At 34.5% G+C, this 26,999-nt stretch overlaps 1 protein-coding gene across 5 annotated transcripts in view; it reads left to right on the top strand.

Moving 5' to 3' along the window:
• ARHGAP12 (Rho GTPase activating protein 12) overlaps nt 1-26,999 on the top strand; it is a 122,336-nt gene that overhangs the window by 77,854 nt on the left and 17,483 nt on the right. For 3 of the 5 annotated variants that reach the window (XM_023256502.2, XM_023256503.2, XM_023256499.2), the window contains 5 exons: nt 7,420-7,545; nt 11,540-11,614; nt 11,945-11,959; nt 16,464-16,525; nt 20,546-20,627. In XM_023256502.2, the coding sequence (XP_023112270.1) occupies nt 7,420-7,545; nt 11,540-11,614; nt 11,945-11,959; nt 16,464-16,525; nt 20,546-20,627 (360 nt within the window). The remainder of the gene's footprint in view (nt 1-7,419; nt 7,546-11,539; nt 11,615-11,944; nt 11,960-16,463; nt 16,526-20,545; nt 20,628-26,999) is intronic. The other 2 variants (XM_023256500.2, XM_023256501.2) reach the window with 2 other exon arrangements.

Raw genomic sequence — 26,999 nt, 5'->3', positions numbered from 1 at the left:
TGAGTTATAGAAAAATCTTATTGTATTACATCTTCTTTCATAGTAGTTTCTGATTACCTGGATTAATGAGATCAAACACAAGCTGCCTTTTGAGCGATTTGTCTCAGGTCAGGGTCCATTGAAAGAAGAGGCTTCCAGGATGACCTTATGTAAGGAGCAATTTGGAACCTATACTTAACTGGTAGCTAAATATTTGTTTTTGTATTAACTCCTATACTTTCCTTGGTCAAAAGACTTAAAAGTTCACTATTAAGAAACTTGTTTGTGGAGATGCCCTGGATGAAAGAAAGAAGAGAGGCAAGAGACTAAGTGATATCAAAACCTTTAAGGATAGTTCCACAACAATGGAAGTGAGTGCTGATTGTGACCAGGAGTGAGTCATTAGTTTTGTGATATTATCTCATTTTCTGCCAATATTTGCCACTTGGACAAAGTCAGAATGGGCAGTTTCTTGAACTTCTAACTAAATTGGATGTAGGGAGGTTTGATTTGGGTACAGTGGGAATGAGGAAAAAAGACAAAATGTTTTAGAACCATTATTTAAAGGATTTTTACTGTATGATAAAGAAAATTATAGGTTAAATTTTGTACTCTAAGCAATTTACCACTTAGTAAATCCAAAATAAATTCATCAGACAGGTTTGTAACTCCCAGTGCAGATAGATATTAGAAACTTAGCTAACTATTTTATGAATATATCTTTGTCAGCTCTGTGTAGGTATTATAATGGATCCAAATGCATAGGGCATGGTCTTTACCCTCAAGGAGTTTGCTGTAAATTTGGAAAGAAGAAACATGTTCATATGACAGCTAAGTGAGACAGAATACATACACACATATATTTATGCATACCTGGTTCTAAATTGGGTGTAGGTGAAGGGGATCATAAAACTAGACAGGAGCAGAGTGCCTGGGGGCTCAGTCGGTTGAATGTCCGTCCGACTTCGGCTCAGGTCATGATCTCACATTTTGTGAGTGCAAGCCCTGTATTGGGCTCTCTGCTGTCAGCATAGAGCCTGCTTTGGGTCCTCTGCCCATCTCTCCTTTTCCTCCCCCACTCGTGTCCTCTCTTTCTCTCTCTCTCTCTCAAAAATAAATAAACTAAAACAAACAAAAAACTAGACAGGAGGAAGGACTGGGAGAGAAAAATAAGGATGAATGAAAAGAGAACAAAACAAAATATCCCCCACTCAAAATGAGTCTGGTATCCAAAATTCTAAGTAAAACACATAAAGAACCCCAACGGTTATATAAACATGAAAAAATCCAGAATCAGAACATTGTACTCCAGTTGAAATTACTTTTTAAAATAACTTAATGAAGACTTTATAAATATGTTGTAGATGTCTAGAGTTAAATGAAGTCTTTCGTTTAAAAAGAACAAGAAATTATGAAAAATAAATACAAATGATATTTTAATAGGTGAATATGATAAAAAATAAATTGGAAATATTTCAGGTGAGGGACGCCTGGGTGGCATAGTCGGTTGAACATCTGACTTTGGCTTAGGTCATGATCTCACAGTTTATTGAATTTGAGCCTGGCATCTGGCTCTCTGGGATCAGCATGGAGCCCACTTTGAATTCTCTGTCCCCCCGCCCCTCTCTGCCCCTCCTCCGCTTATGCACACTCTTTCTCTCTCTCTTAAAAATAAATAAAACATTTTAAAAAAAGAAATATTTCAGATGAAGAGATAGTGCGATAAAAAATGTAGGTAGTCAGTAGTGTAAACTACAGACAGAAGGGCAGAAAGATAACAAATATTAAAGCATAGTTAAGAGAAATGGAAGATGGGTGAGAGGTTTCCTGTATTCATATACTAGGAATTCCAGAAGAGGAGAATGGAAAAAAGATAGGGAAATAATATTTAAAAATATAATTTCTAGGAATTTTCTAAAATTGAATGAAGGCATGAGTCTTTAACTAGAAAATATGCCTTAAATACTGACTAGGATATATAAAAATAAATCTATGTGTTGACAAACTGTACTGGATATTCAGAACTTCAATATAGGGAGACAGTTGTAACAACCATCAAAGGATAAAGGACCATATTACCTACTGTGGTAGAGTGCATCATTGGATCCTTTCTGCACCCACTCCTGTATCAGTGCTCTTTGCTGTGTGCCTTGTAGAGGTCTCCCACTGTGAGTGGAGGTATATTCTGCTGTTAACTGAGTTCATTCATGTGACTTGCTTTCCCAGATGATTTTTTTAAGTTTATTTTTTTTATTTGAAAGAGATACAGTGTGAGTGGGAGAGGGGCAGAGAGAGAGAATCCCAAGCAAGCTCTGTGCTGCCAACACAGAGCGATGCAGGGCTTGAACTCATGAAACCATGAGATCATGACCTGAGCTGAAACCAAGAATTGGATGCTCAACTGACTTAGCCACCCAGGTGCCCCAGCTTTCCCTAATGATTTTGAGCAAACATGTCACAAGTATAGTATTGAAATGAGCATGTGCACCAAAAAATAAAGTTTTAAAAAATGAACAGAGCTTCAGAGATCTGTGGGGAAAATACAAAAGTGTTAGGTATTTAAGATATTCGTTTTATTGGAGTTCTAGAAGAAGAGGAGAAAGAGTGTGAAGCTGAAAAATATTTGCAGTAACGGTGTTTGAAGACATCTCAAATTTGGCAAAAGGCAAACCAAGAATCTGAGCAACACTAAACAGGATAGACCCAAAGAAACCCACATCTAGACATAGTAGTCAGATTTCTGTAAACTAAAGACTTCTCTTTCCCTTCCTGCTAAAATAATCTTGAAAGCAACTCAACACAGTAGCTGTAGGGTAATAGTGGTTTGAATGGCAGTGGATGTCTTATCAGAAGCCATGAAGCTAGAAGGAAGTGGTATAACATTTTTCAAATGCTGAAAGAAAAAACTGTAAACCCATAATTGTACATCCAACAAAAATGCTCTTCAAGAATGAAAATAAAAGAGACATTTTCAAAGGAAAGGAAAGTAAGAATTTTATTACCAGTATCACGTTCTTAAAGAATTACTATAGGAAGTCCTTCACACAGAAGGGAAATGATAACTGAAGAAAACCTGGAACATCAAGAATGAAGAAAGTACAGTGGAAAGGGTGAATATCTGAGGAGACTTGTCTTGAGTTTTAAAAATTATGTTTGACATTCAAAACAAAAATTAAAACATTTCTGAAGTACTCATTGTAGTTAGAAATGATACTTTTTTAAAGTTTATTTTGAGAGAGAGAGAGTGCATGTGCATGAGCAGGGGAAGGGCAGAGAGAGAGGGAGAGAGAATCCCAAGTAGGCTCCCCACTGACAGCACAGAGCCCAACATGGGGCTCAATCTTACAAACCATGAGATCATGACCCAAGCCGAAATCAAGAATCAGCGCTTAACCAACTGAGCCACCCAGGTGCCCTGGTAGAGATGATACTTAAAACAGCCAAATACAGTACCATAAAGAGGGGAGAGTAAAGTGATACCACTGTTAATACGTTTTCTGCATTTCACTTGAAATAGTAAAATGTTGATACTAGTAGACTGTGGTAAATTAAGCATGTAAATTGTAATTCCTAGAGCAGTCACTAAAAACCAACAAAAGATATATTCAAGAAACTATAGATGAATTAAAATCTAATAGTGAAAACTTTTCAAGTAGTCCATAGGAAGGTAAGAAAGAAGAAATGTGAATGATAAACAGGATAAAAAACAAAATGGCAGCCTTAAATCTCATGGTTTGTGAGATCAAGCCCTGCATCAGGCTCTGAGCTGACAGTGCAGATCCTACTTGGGATTCTCTCTCTCCCTCTCTTTCTGCCTGTACTCTACTCATGAGGGTACTCTCTCTCTTTCTGAAAATAAATAAAGAACCTTAAAAGACAAAAAACAACTACTCATTTCTCTAGTAAAAAGTCAGGTTTGAAATGTGATAGAAATAAAGATCCTCTTTACATTAGCAGCAGTGGCAACAAGAAGAGTTGTAACTACTGATACACCAATTAAAGGTTTGTAAGATCTTAATGAAGAAAATTTCAGAGCAGAATGGAAGAACATAAAACCTGAATAAATTGTGCAATATGCCATTGTGGTTTTGGACAGGGAGGCCCAGTGTTAGTGCAGTGTCCACGTTAATCTATAAATTCACTGCATTTCCACTTACTTTTTCCCTCTCCACCTTTTTTGGAACTGATGCTAAATTTTGTTGACAAACAAAGGTCTATGAAGAACCCAAGTATTCCTGAAAATGGGAGGTGGGGCATGTGAGGGATGAGGTTCATGAAAATAAGTGATTAAGATGGGTAGTAAGAGCACACATACAGAGAAATAGACCAGAATAGAAAGCTCAGATCTGGCATTACAAATCGATGAGTTAAGCATGGACTATGCAATAAATGTTGCTAAGATTATTGGTTATTCTCATGGAAAAAAAATGAAGTGTAGATCTTGACTCATGTCATACTTAATGATTAATTCCAGGTAGATGAGAGATGTAAATTTAATCAGCAAAACTTTAAAATCTATATAAAAATATCTTTGACTTCAGAATGGGAAGGATTTCTTAAAAAGACTACAATAACGAAAACCTATAAAAGGAAAGATTGACAGATGTGATTACATCAAATTAAACAAAACACTAATATAAAAGGTACCTTTTAGGGGAAAAGCTGAGCTATGGACTAGGAAAAGGTATATTAAACTCAAGAACTCAAGTAGCTTACAAATATTTAGAAGCAAAATATATTAAGAACTTCCTGATCCTTTCTGTATGTAAGAGAAAGTCCAGTTGAAATTAGGCAAAATACACGACTAAGCAATACACAGAAGAGGAAAAAATGTAAATTAAAACACTGAGCTAGCGTTTCACCTTTCACATATTTTTTAATGTGTATGTGTACTTAACATTTATTTTATATATACAAATGCATATAAATTCAGCAATTCCAAGTAGGGCAGTGCAAAGCATTATGTTCTGCTGGTAGAACTATAAATAAATTAGTACTGCCACCTTAGACATATCCATTTGTAGCAAAATGGTTAAATTGTGGTGTTTACATATAATGTAATATTCTATAGAAGTGAAAATACGTGAGTCAGAACTGCATAGTCAGCAGCATGGATATGTTTTTTACAATAACATGTTGAATGCAAAAAGCAAGTTGAAGAATGATGCAATATGTGGTCTGATTCCATTTATATCACTTTTAAAACTCCACAGGTAAATATATTTATAGGTGCATAAGTATATATCAAAGTGTGATGAGAATGATGACCACTGAATTATATGATGCTGCTGGGAGAAGAGGGAGAGGAATGGAATCTCAAAGATGTGTTCAGAGGGTCTCTAACATGTCTATAATATTTTCCTTTTTTTTTTTTAAGGGTACCTAAAGCAATGTCTTCTATTAGATATGCTAAAACTTGATGGTGGGTTTTCATTAGAGTCTTTATTCTTTTGTATATGTTTGAAATAATTCAAATAAAAGTTCATTTAAGATTGTTAAAAAGGTGTTTTTAATGGGATTAGAAAAGTTTTAAACTTAGCCGTCTTTTTAACTAGATGTGCGTGTGTGTGTGCATGTATTTTAACTGTGGGGTAGTTATTTTCTGTTCTTTGCACACAACTGTGCAAAAATAACAATTTTTCCTTTCTCTAATTATGTGGCGCCTTGTTTTTGTCTTCTGTCTATGCAGTATTTTCTGTTTGACATTTTATTTATGCTTTGTTTTTATGAACTTACTATGCCCTAGTAAAACCACCAACACATTTACAATTGTGCTTATTACCCAGTTTAGTTTTATGTTATCTTTGATACCGTGTAGAAAGGATTTCTCAGCAACTATAGTAAAGATAAAGCTCATAAGCTAAGGTAGGTATCTGTTAATGGTTTGTATACATGTCTCTACACAGCTATACATTTTAGTTCTTGCGATGTTTGTATTGAAGGGAAAATGTATTTCTGTTTTCACTTAGAGACTTCTGGCAAAGAATTTTTGGGGGTGTAGCCTTTAAGTTTCATCTTTGTTCATTCTTGAAATGATCCCTTTGTGAACTTCTGTGACAGATTTTAAGATTGCTAATTGTTAAGCAACAGTGATTTAAAAACAAATGCCGTATGTGACTGCCTGGCTTTGGCAAATTTTAATGTGAAGAATGAAGTAACAGATTTGGGAGACAGTTTAGGGGGCCTATATAGGCTCATTTTGGGGACTAAAAAATGGCATAGAGAAACATGTTGGAAGATTTTTTAATATTAAAAACATTCCTATAATATAATTTTACTGGAATTGTAATGAATCATTAAAATTTTAAGATTTGATGGGCTTTTTATGGGTGAGAGAAGTAGATAGGTATTAGGTGTCCTTTGCTTTCAGGAGAAGAATGTAGCCTGTAATTTTTTGTGATTTAATTATGTTTTATTACTTACAATTTATTAAAATTCGCTGTATAAATCAGTATAACTCCTAAACGTCATATTTCTGAAATGTTTATGCTTGCTGATCTACTTGACGTTTCAAACACATGATTTAATACCTTACTGATAATACATTCTTAATTTTCTGTGTAATTTTAGGGGGTAGTTATTTTCTGTTCTTTGCACACAACTGATATATTCAGGATTGGTCTTTCCAACCAATACCATCTCTGTCTTCTGGTCTGCTATGTTTTACCACTTCAGAGAAACAAATAATATGTTTGGCTTATAAATGAAAGCAAAAATAAAAACAAACAACCCTTTAAATGTGAGGATACTGTTTTATATGTAATAATTATTTTAAAAACCTAAACCAAAAATTGAATTCATATGGATTTTTGAATTAGAAGGAACCTTAAAATAATAAATTTGTTCAACAACTTCGTTCTACAAATTATAACTAATGAGAATCTACTATTAGGGCAATATTTAGCACTTTCTACACTGCTTAAGTTTTTTTTTTTTTTTAAGTTTATTTTGAGAGAGAGAGAGAGGCACACAGGGAGGGGCAGAGAGAGGGGAAGGAGAGAGAGAATCCCAAGCAGTCTCCATGCTGTCAGCCCATAGCCCCACATGGGGCTCCGTCTCACAAACTGTGAGATCAGGGCCTGAGCCGAAATCGAGAGTCTGACACTCAACCCAGTGAGCCACCCAGGTGCCCCCATACTGCTTAACTTTTATAACACCGGTGTGAATGAGACGGTGTTTCTGTTATGCCTGTTTTACAGTTGGTGAAACGGAGACCCACGGAGACTGAATATTTATTTTGCCAAGCTAACGTTAGCTTTGTCCAACACCAAAACCCCTGATCATCTCAGTTGTGCCACAGTGTGGTCAAAGATGAGAAAACTGAGACAAGAAAAATTCCTGTGATGAACTTCGCCTAACATTATGTGTCATTTGGAGCCTGCATGTTTAGATTCCACTTTTGTTTCTATTATTTATGAGGTATAATTTTTTTTTTTTTAGTATAATGCTTCATCCCAACAACAAAGAGAAATAATTAAAAGTAGGAGCCTGGACAGGCGGCTGCAAGAACCGATAGTTTTAACAAAGTGGAGACATAGCACCATTGTGTTGGACACCAATGACAAGGTAGGACTTCTTGAGAAAAACTGTTGACAATATTGGCGTGTTCTTTATTCTTTATACTTTTATCTTTTTCCTTAGGTGGATCTCCAATTTTGGTGACTACTGTTTTATTATATATAGACAGCAGCAATTTATCCTGGAATGGGTTTTGGTTTTGAAGCTTACTGATCTTTGCACAGTGGACTGACTTATCTGTGGCTTAATAATGTATACGTTTGAGCCTAGTAGGTGATAAATACTTTTGATAACCCTTTTTAAAAATCATATATCTGTTACTGTTTATCTTCAGTCTTCCAGAAGTTTTATAGTAAAGACATTAGTTAATTTTCTTCATCCCCTGGGAAGATCGGAATCCCACTCCTCTGTTTCCCTAATTGTTCTCTGCACGAAGGACTTTTATCAATCTGAGAAGTAATGTTCTCTGTTTCAAATAAGGGATAAATTTTGATGCAAACATCAGAATGGAAAAGCCATAATACCTTGTGAGTTTTCTCCTTATGTTGTATCTTCATTTTGGGGATGGAGTAGGAAATTCATGCGAATTTGTAGAACATCAGCCATACTAATGTAAAAATGAAAGGGCAGTAGTAACACTCTAAAACTAAAAAATGTATTTTAAAAAGATATCTGTCACTGGAGACTCTTTTATTTTACCATAATCAGACTTTTCTTTAGCATAATTAACAGGTTTCCTACGTTTTCAGGTGTGTGAGTGAAAACAGAATGAACTCTCCTAAGGCATGTTTCTCTATGCCTAGGTACTTTCAGATGTAAATTCCTTTATAAATTATATCAATCAGTCAAAACAAGTTGGTTTTTCGTGTTTTTTTTTTAGTGACTTTAATATTTTTGTGAAATTAAATAGAAGGCTTTTTGTGCAGCTGTAGAAACAGTCTACACACATGTTTGTAAGATAAACTAATAGAACAACAACGGAAGTAGTAGATCAGTTTGTAATTTATATTTTTTAAGAATATTATGTGATTTGAAAGAGAGCATATCAAAGGAATGAAATTCTGGAACCTGTGCTATTGAAGAATGCTTCAATATTTAAGCATTGGGATTAATGTGAGTAGGTGAGATTCCTAGAGATTTTTAATAGAAAAATTTATTTAACTCCAAAAACCAGATTATAATTCATTGTAGACACAAAGCTTGTGTATGTTGTCATATATAATGCTCTAAGGCAAAAGCCATTTTTTAAAAAAATTTTGTTTATTTTTGAGAGCTAGAGAGACAGAGCATGAGTGGGGGAGGGGCAGAGAGAGAGGGAGACACAGAATCTCGAAGCAGGGTCCAGGCTCTGAGCTGTCAGCACAGGGCCCAATGCAGAGCTCGAACTCACGGACCGCGAGATGACCTGAGCCAGAGTTGGCCAAAGTTCGCCCAAGTTGGCCCATTGAGCCACCCAGGTGCCCCAAAAGCCATTGTTGAAACAACCCCACTCCCTCTTCATTCTCGAATAAAAGGGATGATTACTTTGCAGATGGAGACTTAGTTTCTTACTCTTGTAAAATCTTTTTTGAGATTTATTTTCAGTCTGTTGTTAGAATAACTTGCCTGAAGTTCTTATGACATTCCTTCTTTTTTAATGTTTATTTATTTGAGAGAGAGAGAGAGAGAAGAGAGAAGAGAGAGAGAGACAGAGTAAGAGAGGGACAGAGGATATGAAGTGGGCTCTGTGCTGACAGCAGAGAGCCGAGAGCCCGATGCAGGGCTTGAACTCATGAACCATGAGATCATGACCTGAGCCGAAGTTGGACACTTTTAACCAACAGAGCCACCCAGTTGCCCCAGACATTTCTTTTTTTACCTGATTGTTTTAGAGTTCTGATAGCCTGATTTTCTTGCGACCAGAGATTTACTTATTTTTGGTAGAAAGGTCTTTTTTTTTAATACCCATACCTTAAACTTTATAAACGAAATCATAGATAATAACTTCAAGTAAGCTTTTCTATTTATTATCACCACCTAGTATATACATTAAGATTTGAGGAACTATGCCAGAACAAACTAGCTGAGTAATGTATGATGAGGGTTAAGGGATGTGTCACTTGAAATGTAATAGAAAGTGGGGTGCTTGGGTGGCTCAGTCAGTTAAGCGTCCAACTCTTGATCTTGGCTCAGGTCATGATCTCACTGTTCATGGGATCAAGCCTCGCTTTGGGCTGTCTGCTGGCAGCTTGGAGCATACTTAGGATTCTCTCTCTCTCTCTCTCTCTCTCTCTCTCTCTCTCTCTCTCTGTCTGTCTCTCTCTCTCTGCACCCCCCTCCCCGCCCCTTGCTTGTTCTCTCTCTCAAAATGAATGAATAGACTTTGAAAAGAGGAAAAAAGAAATAATAAAGAAACCTAATACTATGTAGCAAATGTTGTCATGATGATACAAGTCCTAATTCAGATGTCAGACAACTTTGGAGAAGGTAGATGTGTGTATATCTGTGTGTATATGTATATGTGTGGGTGCACTGTTCCTGCCTATGTATGTTTTCTTTTTACTAAAACCTCATTGTAGACATTTAGATATACATGCACATACATTTATAAATATACATAAATAAGTGTAAAAGTTTTGTTATAGAATTCTACTTGTTGTACATATATTATTACTTCATTTGCTGTGGTTTTTATTTCTGTAGGACTGATAATGTCATGAAAAAAATCGTAATTACCATTCACTTGTTTTTTAGTTTGTGGGTCATCAAATCTATCTTTTCTCTTTTTTTCAAACTCTTAATATTAGACACACAAGAAATTAAAAAGTGAAACATCTGAAGCAGTCAGAAAAATAGTTAAGTGAAGCTATACTAGATATGTGTAATTTCTTTTTGTAAAGATACATTTGATATGCTTTTAATGTTTCTTCATTAGTAATATAGGCTTTGAATGTTTGATTTGTAAGATTGTCCCTTCAGGGATTTTCTCTGTAAACTTTCACTACTATCTAGTTTCTCTGTTTACAAACTTTATATGGTATAAACCTGAATATTTTTTTCCAAGTGAATGGATATGGAGTGGATGGGTTTTTTTATCGTGTTTTAATACAAATTTCCAGGTTTGTTAACAGTACCTGACTTCATAACCATGGTAGACTGATAGAGATGTGAAGATGAATGTGCAAACACATTATTTAGTTTTATAAGAAAACTAATAATAAGTGTTGGCATATGATTTTTCGAATTCTCTTTTCCTAAGATTATTCATAAAGCATTTAGGGGAATGGAAAAAATTAAATGGAGTTTGGCTGTGGGTACCAAAAATGTTTTTTCAGTCTTGTCTTCTATGAAGAGTCTTGTAAACATCTGTGGTGGAAATCACATAACATGTCTTAATATTGACAAACCAGAATTGCTTTTAAAATACACACCATCGATTTGCTCCTGTTATATATTCTTGTAGGCTTAGACATTAAAACATTTTTTTCTGGAGAGTTATTAATCTTTAAAGTTTTTTTGTGTGTTTTAAAAAATCTTGTTTATTTCTAGGAATTGAAAGTTAGCTATAAATTACTTTAAATATTAATAACCATTTAATTTAATTTACATAGATAACCATTAACCAAAAAAGTTTTCATTCTGGCAGTTGCCACGTCATTCCTGTGACCATTGCTTGCCTAATCCCGGGTATTCATACCTGCCGTACCAAGAGCCAGTTAGTATGGTGACTAATACATTTTTATCCATAAGTGTTCAGATTTTACCTATTTTAAATGTGGTCCGTTGAAGCTGATACAACATCATGGTATTAAGGCAACATGCATCATTTCTTTTGAGTAATTCTGTATGCAGTATTTAACTGTAATTAGAATAAAATATGTCATATTTCATTAACTTTAAGACATCTGTATTTTATAAATACAGTTTCAGAGCTGAATATAAAAAGAAAATAACTAGGAAGAAAATTTTTTAGCTTCCCTTATTAAGCTCTCCCACTGCGAATAGAGGGAGAAATATAATGCTATAAAATAGAGTAACATTTTTCATTACTTATTTCTTGTAGGAATCTCCAACTGCCTCAAAACCCTGCTTTCCTGAAAATGAATCTTCTCCCTCTTCACCAAAGCACCAAGATACAGTTAGTATGATAGCATATAGTATACTATAGTCCAGTTATTTCAATCAGTTTCAATAAGTTAATTTTCTCTAAGTATAATGTTTAAATATTTCTTGGGCTTCTATTAACTTTCCTTGGTTTTTTAGATAATAATCATAAAATAGGTTTAAATTAAGAATTTAATCATTTTATAGACTTAAAAGCCCCCTTTTTATGCAAAATATGGTATCTTCATGATTAAATAATTTATATACCATATTTGTAAGTGACAAATTTATATTTGGTTTTTTAAAATAAATATAACATCCCTGGAAAATACTGTCAAATTATACTTCACTCTTTTTTCCTCAGGACAGCAGTCCAAAGGTAAGCAGTTTCCCTTCTTCCGAATGAGCACAGACACCACTTTTGTTCTGTGCTGTACAATTCAATGACGGGTCTAAGCCAGAAGAATATTAGAGGTCTGAACTCAACTTTAAGGTTGCCCTAAACTGAAAACCTCCAGATGACTTCTCTTCAGAGACCTGGTTTGACTTAATCTGTGTATTGCAGTCCCTCCTGGTCTTCCCTGTATTGGGCTGATCCTGCTAGACCCCTTCAGTGGCTTTCCTTTTCTTTTAGAATGAAGATCAACATTTGTAATGAGGACTGCAAGACTGAGCATGCTCCAGCCTTACCTCACACTTCTTGTGTCCTCCTTTTCCCTCCTTTTCCCTCCTTTTCCCTCAGCTGCACTGTACTTCTTTCCTCAAAAGAGCCTGCTTTTCAGCTCAAGGTCCTGGCGCATGTCATTTCTCTGTCCACTGAACCATTTCTCTCCCACATCTTTGCCTGTTAATGTCCGTTTGTTCAAGTTCAGTTCCGATTTTGCTTCCTCAGAGAATCTCGTTTGAATCTTCTAGATTTGGTCAGATTTCTCTGTAATACTCTTTGTAGCATGTAATTATATGTTACTTGGTTATAGAAAATAAGATAACACTTTTCATTTTTATTTCTTATAGGAACCTGAGACCCTCTATTTGTGTTTGTCTTCCCTGCTAGACAAAGAAAAGCTTTATTAGAGCAGTAATAGAGGAGCCCTAGTACTTCTGTGGGTACACAGAGTAGTAGCTTTTCAGTAAATACTTATCGAATGAATAAATAAAACTTTTAAAGCTTTTTAAAAGACAGACTTTTATTGTTACTTCCTTATTTTATGGAACTGTAGTAGACTTACTTATATGATACTTCTGATTTTTTAGAGGCAAAGGCTTCCACAGATGCCATTTTATTTTTGTAACTCTTTCTCCATTCCCTAACTGAATCACATCTTTTATGGTTCATATCACATGTTGTACACAGTTCCTTCTGACATTCATTGTCAGAGTCAGGACTGACTCTTTCAGAGGCCTTGCCAGACTAACCTTAGCATAATAACGGTCTCTTCTTTTTAAAAAAAAATTTTTTTTGATGTTTATTTTTCAGAGAGAGTGAGCAAGCAGGGGAGGGGTAGAGAGAGAGGGAGACACAGAATCTGAAGCAGTCTCCAGGCTCTGAGCTGTCAGCACGGAACCTGACGCGGTGCTCAGACCCACAAACTGCGAGATCATGACCTGAGCTGAATTCAGACGCTCAACTGACTGAGCCACCCAGGCGCCCCATGATCTCTTCTTTTTTTCCTGAATTGCCAAGTCTCTTATTGCATCGAATAGTGTAAATGTTAACTCATGTACCTGTCATCTCCCTACTAAGGTTTTAAACTCCCAAGGGATACATAGTGACTACTTTTTTAGTTTCTGTTTTTGATCTTTTGCATTATGTAACATAGTACTGGGTACATAAATATTAAAGATAAAAGTGAACATGACTTTAGTGGTGGTCTCAGGAATTAGTGTATGAATCTAAGGTGTTGTTACCCTAATACTCTTTATTAGCGCATCTAGAAAAAAAGCAGAAATCCTTTCTAATTTATTTTAAATACAGGTAATACATAATTATTAAGGAGACCTTTTATAAATTATTTACATTTTGGTAAAAGCGAATCTCTAGGTTAGACTAGAAACACAAATTTGCAAATGTTCCACATAGAGTTAAAAGGACAATTTGCAAATTATTTCCCAAACCATTTACCCCTTTTCTCCAGAGTTTGACAGCAACTAGACCATCCTGGACTCATGGTACCCCCTGATGGCCATCACAGGGAACTGTCTCACCAGTATTTTCCTCTTTGATTCTTTATCTTCAAGTGAAAAGTTGAATAGGTTTGTTAGTTCTGCGTGACTCCATTCTTTTTTCCACATAATCATACAACTCTTCTTTCCTGTTCTGGAGTACACCTCTTCCAGGCCATCTGACCCCTTCCCATTGAGGCTTTTGCCCTCCTTGACTTTTCCCTTTCTTGGCCCTCCACTCCCGATTCTCAACTTGTGCTTTTTTCCACCAAGTCTTTTTTCCACCAAGCCTGCCTTTCCCACTCTTAATGGGTTAATACGGGTTAATACTTCCTTTTTGTGAGTTAAAATCTGGTTAGTATAATGCCTTAGCAGTAAGAAAAAGAAAGCTACAAATTTAGGAATGAAAATAGTACTGTAATCATTGTTAGCTTCCTGATGTCATCTTAAAATCTCTGCAAAGTGCCCATCTATCTCTTCAGACCCTGTTTTGTTTTTATAAAAAGCTTTACTGAAATATAATTCATGTACTGTACAATTTACCTACTTACATGTATAGTTAAATGGTTTTTAGTATATTCAGGTTTGTGTAGCCATCATCACAGTCAATTTTAGAATTTTTTTCATCACCTCAGGTAGAAACCACATACTATTAGGTATCACTCCTCTACCTCCGCATCTCACCCAGCCCTGAACAACTAGGAATCGCACTTTCCGTCTCCCTAGATTTGCTTACCCTGGACATTTCATAAGAATGGAATCATACAATATGTGGTCATTTTTGACAGGCTTTGTTCACTCAGCGTGATATTTTCATTTAACCTCTTCTAATCAAACCAGATTTAAAATTCCATCCCTCAGTATAAATTTTAAACATGTTCATTTTTTTTCTTGTTTCATTTCCATTCAAATGCATTACTGTTGTTTTTAATGCCCCCTTCAAATCCTTTTTTGAGATATGCCGCCTATGCTTTTTAAAAAGATCGGTGTTAATATTTCCGTGCAGTATGAGTACAGTGTGGATTAAATAGGTGTGGGCTGATGCAAGAACCCAATCTCTTTCCCAGTGTGTCTGTGACAGATGTGCATTTTTTTTAAGTTTTTATTTAAATTTGAGTTAGTTAACTTACAGTATAGTATTAGTTTCAGGTGTACAGTACAGTGATTTAACAATTCCATGCATCACCTGGTGCTCATCACAACAAGTGCCCCCGTCCTCACACCCACCTCCTTTCTGGGAAGCATCAGATTCTGTTCTGTAATTAAGAGTGTGCTCCTTGGGTTGGCATTCTTATAGGCTTTGCTCCCTCTCCTCTGTTCTTCCAATTCCTGTGTCCCCTAGCTCACATAAGCAGTGCCCTCCTGGCAGTTGTTGTTACTTACTTCCTGTATCATTGAAAGGGTTTTTCCCCCCTCCCTGCTCCTGATAGTAAGTTGGGAATATTCTTACTTAAATGTGCATACTTAAAATTGTGTAATCGATGTTTTTGTTAAGAGGCAATAGAGAACTGTTAGAGGTATCAGGCTTGCAGTTCTAAGGAGATCTAACCTGTGTTTCATGAAAAAATCATAGTAAAACTTCGCATGGTATTTCCCGAGTCTTCATTACACCACAAATGATGAACATTAATACTTTATCAGCTTTGTCTATAGATGAGAATTTTTGGCAGAGTAGGCAAAACTTTCAAACATTATTTTTTAGACATTATTGAGAAAACAGTCCACATCATGTTTATCTCTCATACAAGAAAGATTTATCTTTTTCTAATGGAAATACATTGAGAAAATAGCTGAGGGATAAATTAAGTAGAAATAAATTCTGAATTGGGAATATTTTTTCTTTGGTGTGTATGTGTGTGTGTGTGTGTGTGTGTTTTGGTTGAAGTAAAATTGTTCTGTCATATACATACAGTGCTTACTAATTTGGATGATTGCTATAGACATCAACTCATGTAGATTAAATTCAGTTGAATATTGGAAGCTAAGCAATGAGAAAGTGTTTCCTTTCTTCCACCTGGAAGAATTTTAAGATCCAATTTAACTTCAGCAAAGTGGTTTTGCCTTCAAGGGGTTTGATGATAAAGCTGTGTCACTATTTGACATCCGCTAACTACTATATCTGGTTTGTCCAGAGCCCACTTTACCATCTGATAGTATGTTTAATGAAGCACATACTGAATTTTTTAATGCCACATTAAGGCCAGTTCTATGCATAGAAACATTGACTTTTGAGTAATATATTAATACAGTTACTGCATTTGTTTTATTTAGTTATTTTTACATTCTGACAAAGGAGGTTAGTATCTTAACTAATTTTCAGGCAGTACTGCTGTAAAATAATACAAAGCAAATAATTTCTTTTTGTAGTATTTATCATTATAGCATTGTATTACTTTCTTTGAATAGGAAATCATAAATCATTTTCCCAATACTGACTAGTAGTGTTCATGTGGAAACCTAATTTGACAGCAAAGTACTTTATGGCTGCTGTGACTTGAGAAGAAGAAAGGTTTAATTGTAAAGTTACCGAAAATAACCTTACGGAAATACTAGGAAATTGTATTCCTAACATACTTTAGAACTAAGCATATTACATACTGACTAATCTTTTTTTAAGCTGATTTTTAGAGTACCAGATCATTTTGTCTTAATCATATATAAGAATTTAGATTTTACTGTCTAGATGAGTGATGTGTAAATGGTATTACTCTGTTACATAGGGTCAAGAAAAATATGGATTATTAAACGTAACAAAAATTACTGAAAATGGGAAAAAGGTTCGGTAAGTATAAAAATCATTAATATTCTGACATGTATTATTTGATTGAAATTAAAAGCTATGAATATAGTTATAGTAGAAATGATTAAAAGGTTCATAAGAATTTCAAATAATGTATTTTCTAATATAACGTATGTAGGGTTGTCATGAAATGTATGAAAATCTCCCTTGGCATTTTTAAAGGTGGCACTAGATTCAGAGGAGATAAAGCAGAGGATTCTGATCAAGCATTAGCTTTATTTAAACATTTTTTTCAGTAAGTCGTAAGTGCACATGGTAAAAAACAAAGATATGCATAATATTTAGCCAAAAGTCAGTCATCCATCTATGAGTTCCCTTCCCTAGAGGCAACTAGTTAAGTCTAATGAGAAATAGTGTTTTCTTCCAGAGTTAGAAGATATATACATCTGTATATGCATAGATTAATTTTTTAAACAGTCTTTGAAGAGTTTATTTTGGAGATGGTTCTGTTTCGTTCAAGTAGAGCTGCCCATTGGTTTTAACTGCTGCAATATTGTGTGGCTGTACCCTAGTTTATTTAACCATTATTTGCGGGTAGGTAAATAGGCCTTGTCTATTGGTAGACATTTAGAATGATTACATTTTTTTTTGCTATTGCAAACAGTATTACACATACATTACATCTTACATAGCTCATTTTGCAAGTATGTAAATATACTTGTAGAATAAATTACGAAAGTGGACTTGCTAAGCCATATGCAGTAGTCATTTTGATAGTGTTCCAAGTTATGCTCTATGGCACTGAATCGGTTCATACCTCTAATAGCAGTGGATTTCTCCGCACCTTTGCCAATTCAATATATTGCCCACTTTTTTGATCTTTGCTAATAGAGATTAGAGAGAAAATGATATTTTTAATTTGTATTATTTTTAATGTGGTAGAATATCATAAGCCACTTGTAGGTCTTTTTGTTGTTGTTGAATTGCTAGTTCATCCCCTTTGTCTGCTTATCTATTGGGTTGCTGGCTTTTTTGGTTAATGTGTAGTAACTCCTAATGAATCAAGGAAATTAACTCTATAAGCTAAGTTGGATTTTCCCCAGTTTTTAAAAACTGCTAAAATGCTATGATTTTATAGTCAACAGAGATCAGTCTGTTGTGTAAAGAAGAGTTTAAAATTTACATATAGTTGAGTTTTTAAGATTTGCTTTAACTGAACTGTCTTTGTCCCATTTTAGTACTTGGAAGTTTTTCTTTTAAGTGGTCTGAAATAGCTTTACAAATACTGCAATTATTTGTTCCTTCATCTGTTCTTTGGGTGGAGTCACTTGTGAATGGGGTCTTTATTTTTCCTTTTCTCCCTTTTGGGCATGTGTAGTGCAGATAGTTCTTTGTCCACTTTCTCTGTTTTTGTTTTTCCTGTGGTAGTCTTTTAGATTTTCGACTTCTTTTGGAATACTTTTGGTGATTTATGTTTTCTAAGAAAATCATCCATTTCATCTTCAGATTTATTTGTGTGGAGTTGAACAAAATAGTTTTTTTACTTTTGTGTATATCCAGGGTTCTCAAACATTTTGATCTGAGAACCCCTTTAAACTCTTAAAAATTACTGAATACTGCAAAGAACTTTTGTCTATGTAGTTTATAGCTATAGCTATTTACTTTAAGAAATTAAAACTAAGAAATTTTAAGTATTGCAACTCTTAAAACTATAACCCATTACCTGCTAACACAGATAACACAATTACACATTTTTATGAAGGAAAATACCTGCATTTTCCAACACAAAAGATTTCCCTGAGAGGTGTGGCATTGTTCTACATTTTTGCAAATCTTTGAAATTTGATTTGATGGAAAACAGCTGGATTCTCATCTATGCTGGCAGTCAGTCTGCTGTGACACATTGTTTTGGCTGAAGTATATGAAGAGAATCCTCCCTTTCATATATAAAGCTGGCAAAGGGAGGAGTAGTTTAATATTCTTGGGTTATTGCACATATTTCTCTGCTACACCATAACTCCACAAGTGTTAGTTGCAGTTAGTGAACTTTCCTACTTAGTCACGTCAGAGTCCATCGGTCTGTGTTGCACTTTGAATGAATCTTTACCCATGCACAATTTTGTAGCATCTTGTGGATCATTTGGAAAATACTGGTTCACTAAAGTTTGCTGATTTTTTCAAATGTTGACATATTTTGCAATATCAAAGAATCACAAATCTGTAACATCATCAGAAAAATCATTAAGGATTGGAAAATCGTCCACATCACAGTGGTGGGTATGCCAGGTTTTCCCAAATTCTACTTACCCTTTGAAAGCTTTAATTTTTTATTGTCAACAAATACTGTCATTTAAATGACACGCTCACTTCATTTATTTTTGAGATAATGTCTACCTGCCAAATGCTCAAGACTAAATAACCATAGTATGATCATCAGTCTTGTTTTTGTTGTTTTTTTCCAGGAAAAATTTCCTGGGGAAAAAAATTGTGACTAATTCTGCTTGCAGCTCAGTCCCACGAGTGCTTCAGTCTTTGAGACAACTATTGTTAATTCACTATTTAATATTCAATATTCTTAATATGTTTACTAGTTCTATAGTTTTTCTAATTTTGAAAACTAAATTCAGAAAGTTTATTTAAAGTAGAAATACACTAATTTTAGCATTTTTCAGAGGAGGGAATCAGTAGTGATCTCTCTAGAAGATTGAGTATAAAATAAATTTACAAATAAAAATAAATCTCTTCAAAATATCTTAAGAGATCCACACAAAACAAAAAATAAAATGAAATGAAAATATAGCAAAAAGATGACACAAGGACTAAACATATGTCAATGTCTATACTCCTCTGTTAAAAGAGAAAGATAACTCAGATGAAGCACAAAACAAAACCCACCTAAATATTATATATAAAAGAGATACCTGAAAAATGATTCAGAAAAGTTAAAAAAAAAAAAAAGGCATGTCCAAGATACAAAAAGTAAAGCAAGAATGGGGCTTTTAATAGCAGACATGTTCAGTTCGGAGGGGGCAGGGGGAAGGAAAGCATTAAGCATCACAAAGATGGGGACTTAAGATGATAAAAACTGTGGATAAATCCACAATAAAGATCTAATCATTAGGAATAGCCATTCACCAAGTAAGTAGCATTAACTACCATAAACAAAAACACCAGGAAATAAAAGGAAAATTAGAAAGAAACTTAGTAGTAGTAAACTTTATTTTACTTTTAATCCATGAAGTTCAAGTATACATAAAAACTAATAAAGTAGGTCTAATTGATATGTATTGAGTTCTGCATTCTGAAAAAGGAAAATAAATCTTTTTAGTACCCATAGAATTTTCACAAAACCGTCAGTATGTTTGGCAGTAAGGTAGGCCTTAATAAATTTCTGTAGTAGACCTATTTGACATTCATTTTAGCCTGCCAGCAGTTGAATTTCCTTATAAGGTAAATATTGCTTGTCTTTGGAATGTGGGTTGAAGGAGAAGAAATAGGGACTTTTCTCTTTATACATTTTTTTCTTCATTTTATATTTAGAGTTTTATATATGTGTTAATTTTGTAATTTAGGACAATAAAAAAAACCCTCATCTTAGTAACCTCATTGATCAATGAGTATGTAATTTATTGTATACTTGTAATGTACCTAGTATCTATCACTTACATTGTGTAGCCTTATTAGGGGAAGGGAGAATGCTAAGAAATATAAAACAATATCTATCTATAAAGAATTAGGTGAAGGGGCATGTTTGCCTAGTTTTTAATCATGGGTAATTCTTGCCAAATAAAGGGTTCAGTTCATGTTACTTCAAAATAAATTCATACCCTTGATCACAGGTGTGCTGGATTAGTCCATGAGAACTTAATTAGGTATGTAGTTATTCTGATAACTTCTATCTCTATTAGCTTCATTTATTTGGGGCATTATATTCTCAGTAAATACAATTAGAATGTCAATAATGAGTATACATTGTGGAAAACATTGTTAAGTAGGTTTTAATATTTTAAATGCAGTTGGAAAAACTAGCAAAGTTTTAGTTGGTCATATTTATAATTACAGAAAGAACTGGTTGTCTTCTTGGGCCGTGTTGCAAGGTTCATCTTTACTCTTTACCAAAACTCAAGGAAGCAGCACAAGTTGGGTAAGTATTTCTTCTCTTTGAGGGCTTTATACATTTAAATTCTGTGGAAGGTATTTTACCTGAATTTCATGTGGTATTTCAAAGTCCCTCTAGCTACAGCTGGTATGCAAATAAAAGTAAATGAAATTTTTAAAAAGATGCATTTTGACTCATAGCAAGAGGGCTAATTAGAAGTCTGGTAAGTTGTATTATTTAAATCATCAAAGTCTGTTGTATCCATTGGACTGAAAGGTGAGCTTACTACTTGGACATAATAGAACAAAATATCTCTCTTTATTCACCTCCAGGATGTTATAGGTTGTCTGAAAGCAGAGCATTCCAATGAAACTTCATAAAGCAAAGAAGCAATTACCATTAATTTATATGGAAAAATTTTTGAGCATTTTCATCCCTCCCCCCACCCACCCCCCATCCCTCTTTTAGGCTTTTCTGATACCTTAGGAAATATCTTGCTAATGGATGCACAAACGAGCTAAAGCACAGATGCTTACACAGTCAAAACCATGGTGGATTGATGCTCAGGTGCTAGTGTGGTTCCCTGAGAGGGAGCTTGGGGTGTGAGTTTGCCTCCACAGTTGCTCACTGACAACAAATGTCCAACGCTATTTTCACTCTTCACCTTTTTTTTTAAATTTTTTTTTCAACGTTTATTTATTTTTGAGACAGAGACAGAGCATGAACAGGGGAGGGGCAGAGAGAGAGGGAGACATAGAATCTGAAACAGGCCGCAGGCTCTGAGCGGTCAGCACAGAGCCCGACGCGGGGCTTGAATTCACGGGCCGTGAGATCATGACCTGAGCTGAAGTCGGACGATAAACCGACCAAGCCACCCAGGCGCCCCACTCTTCACCTTTTTTAATGAAAGTGCAAATACTCATCAGATTTGTTTTGGTTAACAAAAACAGATACTAATGTAGGTCTTTTGTAAAAGCAAAGTGGTGTAAAACTTCCAAAAAGCAGGGGACACCTGTAAAAGCTTTCTTAGGCTTTGTGGTTTTGCCAGTTCAGATGTTTACTCAGAAAATAAACAGTAATGTGTCAAGCCCCACCTTGAATTGTGATCTGATCCTTGGATTACTAGTCAGTGATTACATATCTGTGTATGTCAGCCAGCATTTAGAAGAATAAGTAAATGTCCCATTACTTGTGGGATTTTTGAAGTTTTTTGTATATCTGAGTGTTTGCTATTGTTACCCCTCAGTTAATTTGTAATCGAAATATTAAAAATTACAGTTTGTGACACAATAGTTATTAACACTTTTTGAATGCTTAATATGTATCAGGTACTCCTTTAAGGGCAGAAGATTATGCATATATTATTACCCTTTTAAGTTTGAGATAGCTACTGTTTATCATCCCCTCTTCCCCTGTTGTAGATGAGAAAATGAGGTGTAAAACAGTTAAGGAGCTTGCCGAATGTCATATAGCTAGCTACTAAATGGCAGAACTAGGTGGCATTTTGTCTCCAAAGTCCACCCTCAGAATATTTCCAAAAATTTTTGGTAATTGAATTTGAAAAGTCAAGCTTAAATAAAATTTAAAATGAAATCAATCTAACGTCTTTAGTCTGCTCTATATCCTACCTTAACCAGTATTTTCTTATATTTACTGTTGCTTTAAAATTAACAGGACTTATGGACCTTATGTTTGATAAAAAAAAGAAATCCATTTATAAAATTCAAGCAAATTCTACTCATTTACATTTATAATGCAGCCATTTAACATATTACTCAGAACCAGGAATGCATAGAACATGTTAGAACTCTGATATGGCAACAACCCCAAAATCCTCTGGATTGGGCACTAATACGAACTTTCTAGAATGTTTCTTCTGTTTTGTTCACCAATTTTTTGATTTGCTTCATTGTTTAACCAGAATGGTGGAACAGACCTGTGATCTGCTTTCCATATTTAAAGATTGAAATTTATCTTAAAGTAAATGGATAATTTTGTGTTTCTCCTTTTTTTCTCTGAGGTACAGCATATGGTACTTTTTGTTTGTGCTAATGCATTTCTAGAGGGTTATGCAATTCTTCTTCCTGCTTGTGGCTCAAGCTTTCTTTGAAATCGAGTGCAGGAAATGAATGCAAGAAGAGGAATGGAGAAGCAATTAGAGATTAATAAGTAATAAAAAAGTACCTAAAGAAAGCCGAGTAATGGTTATTTGTTTGATAATTTCTGATACTTAAAGATTGGAGGTTGTGGTATGTGCAGATAAAGTAGAGAACATTGTGGTAAGAGGTGTCATTTAGCTAGGCAGATTTGTATGTTATTTAAAGAAAATGAAAACTTTTTTAAATTTAAAGATGTTAAGTGAATACCTCAGCTCATGATCATCAGTGCAGGCTGGTTGCATTTTACTTAAGGTTTTCACTCTTGAAGATCTTACATAATTCAGAACTCATAATTAAATATAATCTTGACAAAGGATGTGAGGTATTTCTGTTCATCAACTAAAGTTGTGTTACTGTATTACCATGTGGCAATAACGGAAACAGTGTAAAATTCAGTGAGCCAGTCAATTTTGAAACTGTAGAATTCTTAATTAATTTTTAAGTTTAGGGATTCACTATTTGAACTACTGCCTTTAAATGAAATTTTATTAATGTATTTTGAATTATAGAATATATTGTAATCATTTCAAATTGGTATAATTAAATAAAACTAAACAGATGTGAGATGATAAAATGCTTGGATTTGCAGTTAATTCTTAATTTTTATTTTATGGCAAATTTAAAAATCAGACTTTCTTTCCATATGTAACATTTATGAAGTGAATGAAAACTAATTTAAATGGGCTAAGTAAAAGCAAGTCAAGATGATTCAAATAAAAAGTATATGAGTGTGTACAATATATTTTGGCACATACAACATTCATAAATATTAAAAAATTGGTGAAATATGTGAAAGGCTTCTTAACTAACTCTGCAGTAAGGATTGTTAAAAAGGATTTGAAAAAAATCACAGCTTTGTTTCTCTGCTCAGTCACCGAGTAGATCTATTGTAGGTAAAATGTATCCTGTTTGTATAATGAAATCACACCTTACCTGAGGATGAGGTTCTAAGGCTAGATATAAGCCAAAAAGACAAAAATCACTTGTAGTGAAAATGTCCTTGAGTATCTCTTAGAAAGGTGTTAGTTAGAAGTTGGTCTCTAGCAGAGATATTTTCTGCCTTTGATGTTGGAAGATTGCTTGCCCTCCACTTGGTTTATGTTAAGGGGCTAGTTGGTCCCCAGTCCAGTTGGTTCTTTAAAAATTAGTTTCACAATTAGTGCAAAAACCTATACCTAGATCTACTTGAAGAAAGAGCAGGTTCAAATCTTATGCTCACTCCAGGGCATATACTCCTTGATTGAAGGCTGAGCAAAATCACTCACACTATTTGAAATTGTTTTTTGTTTTAATTAATTCATACTTAGCATTTATTTTTGGTTCCATGGATAGTTAATATTAAGTAAACAAAACGTACATATGCACCATGCAACTCCACTATATAAGATAAATTTTACATAGGTGGTACATGATCCAGTGAGCCTTTCTTTCCCCTTTAGGATACATTCCAGTTGTTTTCTGTATAATTAGTTATCCACTGGATTGTGATATCAATAACATAAATTATACTTGGTTTTTTTTCTTACTTCATTTCACCTGATTTGTTCAACAGACCTTAAAGCCTATTTTGTTCTGGGCATTGTGTTAAGTTTGGGGAGTTACAAGTAAGTAACATGGTCTTTATCCTCATGACTTACACTATAATGGGGAAGACTGACAAGTGCACAGTTATAATGTGACATGACATGTATTGTGCTACCTTTCGGGATATCATTCATCATATTCCTTGAGTATTATAAAAATCACCCCACAAATATTAGTAATTATTCAGATTTATTTATATGTGCTTTTAAATATCTAAAAATTGTCATTTTTGGGGGGCAGATAATTCTTTGTTGTGGGGGCTTTCCTGTAAATTTTGTGGTATTTAGCAGAAGATAGTAGCATCCTCACCTCCAGGTGTGACAACCACAAATGTCTCCAGACATTGCCAGATGTCCCCTGGGGGACAGAATTGCCTGTGGTTGAGAACCACTTGTCCTAAAGGAAGAGAAGGCAAACTGGATGGTAGGGCCACAGGGGGACATTGCCCAGCAGGTTGCAAGGAGGAAGCTCCCAGATTCAGGGGCTGCTGGGTAAGATGGTGGTGGGTGGGCCAGATGTGACTCCCGTCTGTGACCCTTCAGGTCTTCTGTTGTGAATACAGACGAAGATGTTTAATGTAATTTCTGTTTAATGTAATTTCTATAAAGCATTCACCTTAAAAATAAAGCATGAACTTCCATAGTAACAGAGTCAGAAAATAATTCTGAGATATAAATGCTTAGTGTAATGTTTAATGTAATTTCTATAAAGCATTCATGTTAAAAATAAAGCATGAACTTACATAGTAACAGAATCAGAAAATAATTCTGAGATATAAATGGTAGGGCCTTTGCAAAATATTTGGAAGTTAAGCTTTGTGTTGTGTCTGCTTGTGGAATTGTATTTTTGTCCCATTTGTTTCCATATGCTTTTCTCTTATGTGTCATTTTGCCGTTGTGCATTATTATGACATCATCACTTTCTTCCCTTTTTCCATCAAGTCATTCTGCCAACAGGGCTCTGTCTCTGAGCTCTTGCTTTCGCTGCTTTCTTCTTGGAAAAACTCTGTCAGTCGTCGGCCTGCATATGTAAAATCTGATCCTGTTTCGGCTGTCACTGTATGTGTTCTTGTTGCATGCCCCTTGCCACAGTTATTCCATTTTCTTTGCCATGAATTTATTGGAGGGATGTATGATAAAGTGGGACTAAAGTTTGAAGAAGAATGAGTAACAAACACAAAATTTTGCCAACCGCATTGAATGTACTTTTACCAGCATTCCATGTCCTGTCATTGTATTTGTTATTTGGTTGCTGTATCTTACTTGGTTAGTTATTTAAGCTAAGTATCTTAGCTTATAGCTAACCATTTACAGGCATGTAATGACAATTTGTACATGGATTTTTATCATTCAGTTAAATGTGTACATTTAAGTTTTAACAACTTTTGAGATCATCATTTTTGCTCAGAAAGTTCTCTTTGCCCATTGTAGCTCCTCCTATGGTTAATTAAATGTCTTTTGAATGACAATGACAGACACTTAAGGCCAAGACTCTGTAAATTAGTAAAAATTTTTGTGATTGTTATTATGATTCCACTAATAATAATTCCATATAACACCCTAAGCTTTGTTTTGATTCCACTAATAAATGCCATATAATATCCTAAATGTTGTTCTGTTATAACAAGTACATTATTTAAGTCCACGTTGCTAGCTGAAAAGATGAAGTAAAAGGGAGCAGATGAAGTTGAACCATTCATTAAATGGGAAGCTACTGAGTAGTGTTATGAACAGTGACTAAGATATCAGTAGGTTGCTGGGGTAATATCCATTTCCAATGACAAACATAATTTGACTTGAAAATATTTTAAGAAACAAAATCTTCTGTAATAAATCTTTGGCCTTAAGATTATAGCCCTTAAAGATTTAAAACCTCTAAACCTTTCAATAAATGGGAATGCTATTTTCTGTTCTTAGTTCTGTTGTCTATTCTTAGTTAAATTTCTAAACAAAAATTTAAGTTAATGATGACAAGGTGCAGAGTACGTCTGTATTTAACATGAATTTTCTGCTGCTTGCTAATCTTTTCCTTATCTGGTTAACAAAATCTAACAGCTAGCTAAGTGCTTTTTCTTTTCATGTCAGCTGTCTTCCTATTCTTTTCACAGTTTTTTATTAAATTGCTGAGGCTTCATAGCATCTGGCTCCAGGTATAATTTCTAACAAAGGCTAAATAAAAGAACATGAGGCTTAGAGTTTTCTGTTTTTATAAGTTACTGTTAGTTGTTGACAACATAAATAGTCAATAAGGAAATAACTCTTGAAAGCATAATCAAGTTTATAGAATGTTTATTGAGTGGAAAACAACTTGATATCTGCCAGATATTATTTATACATATGTAAGAATAATGCCTTGCCTTTTGAACACATCATTTTACCTAGTCCTATATAATCTAGGTTCAGTTCCAAGCCAAAGGATACATGCATTTGTAAATTTCCAAATAAAGTATTACAATTTTCCCTCTCTAGGCATTGTTCCAATTTGTACTGTACTTGCATATGAAGGCCTATTTCTCTATGCAAAACATAGTTTTTCATCTAACTTTTAGAATTTTTTTTCTACACTGATGGGTGAAAAAAGATTTTAGTGTGGCTTTATTTTGTGTTTTTCTTATTAAGATGCAAGTCGAGCCATTTCCTTTTCTGTGAACGATATATTCATGTCTTGTAGACAT

The sequence above is a fragment of the Felis catus genome, chromosome B4 (assembly GCF_018350175.1).
Source record: "Felis catus isolate Fca126 chromosome B4, F.catus_Fca126_mat1.0, whole genome shotgun sequence".
NCBI lineage: Eukaryota > Metazoa > Chordata > Mammalia > Carnivora > Felidae > Felis > Felis catus.
Note: the sequence above shows the minus strand (reverse complement) of the source record. Positions and strands in the feature narration are given on the sequence as shown.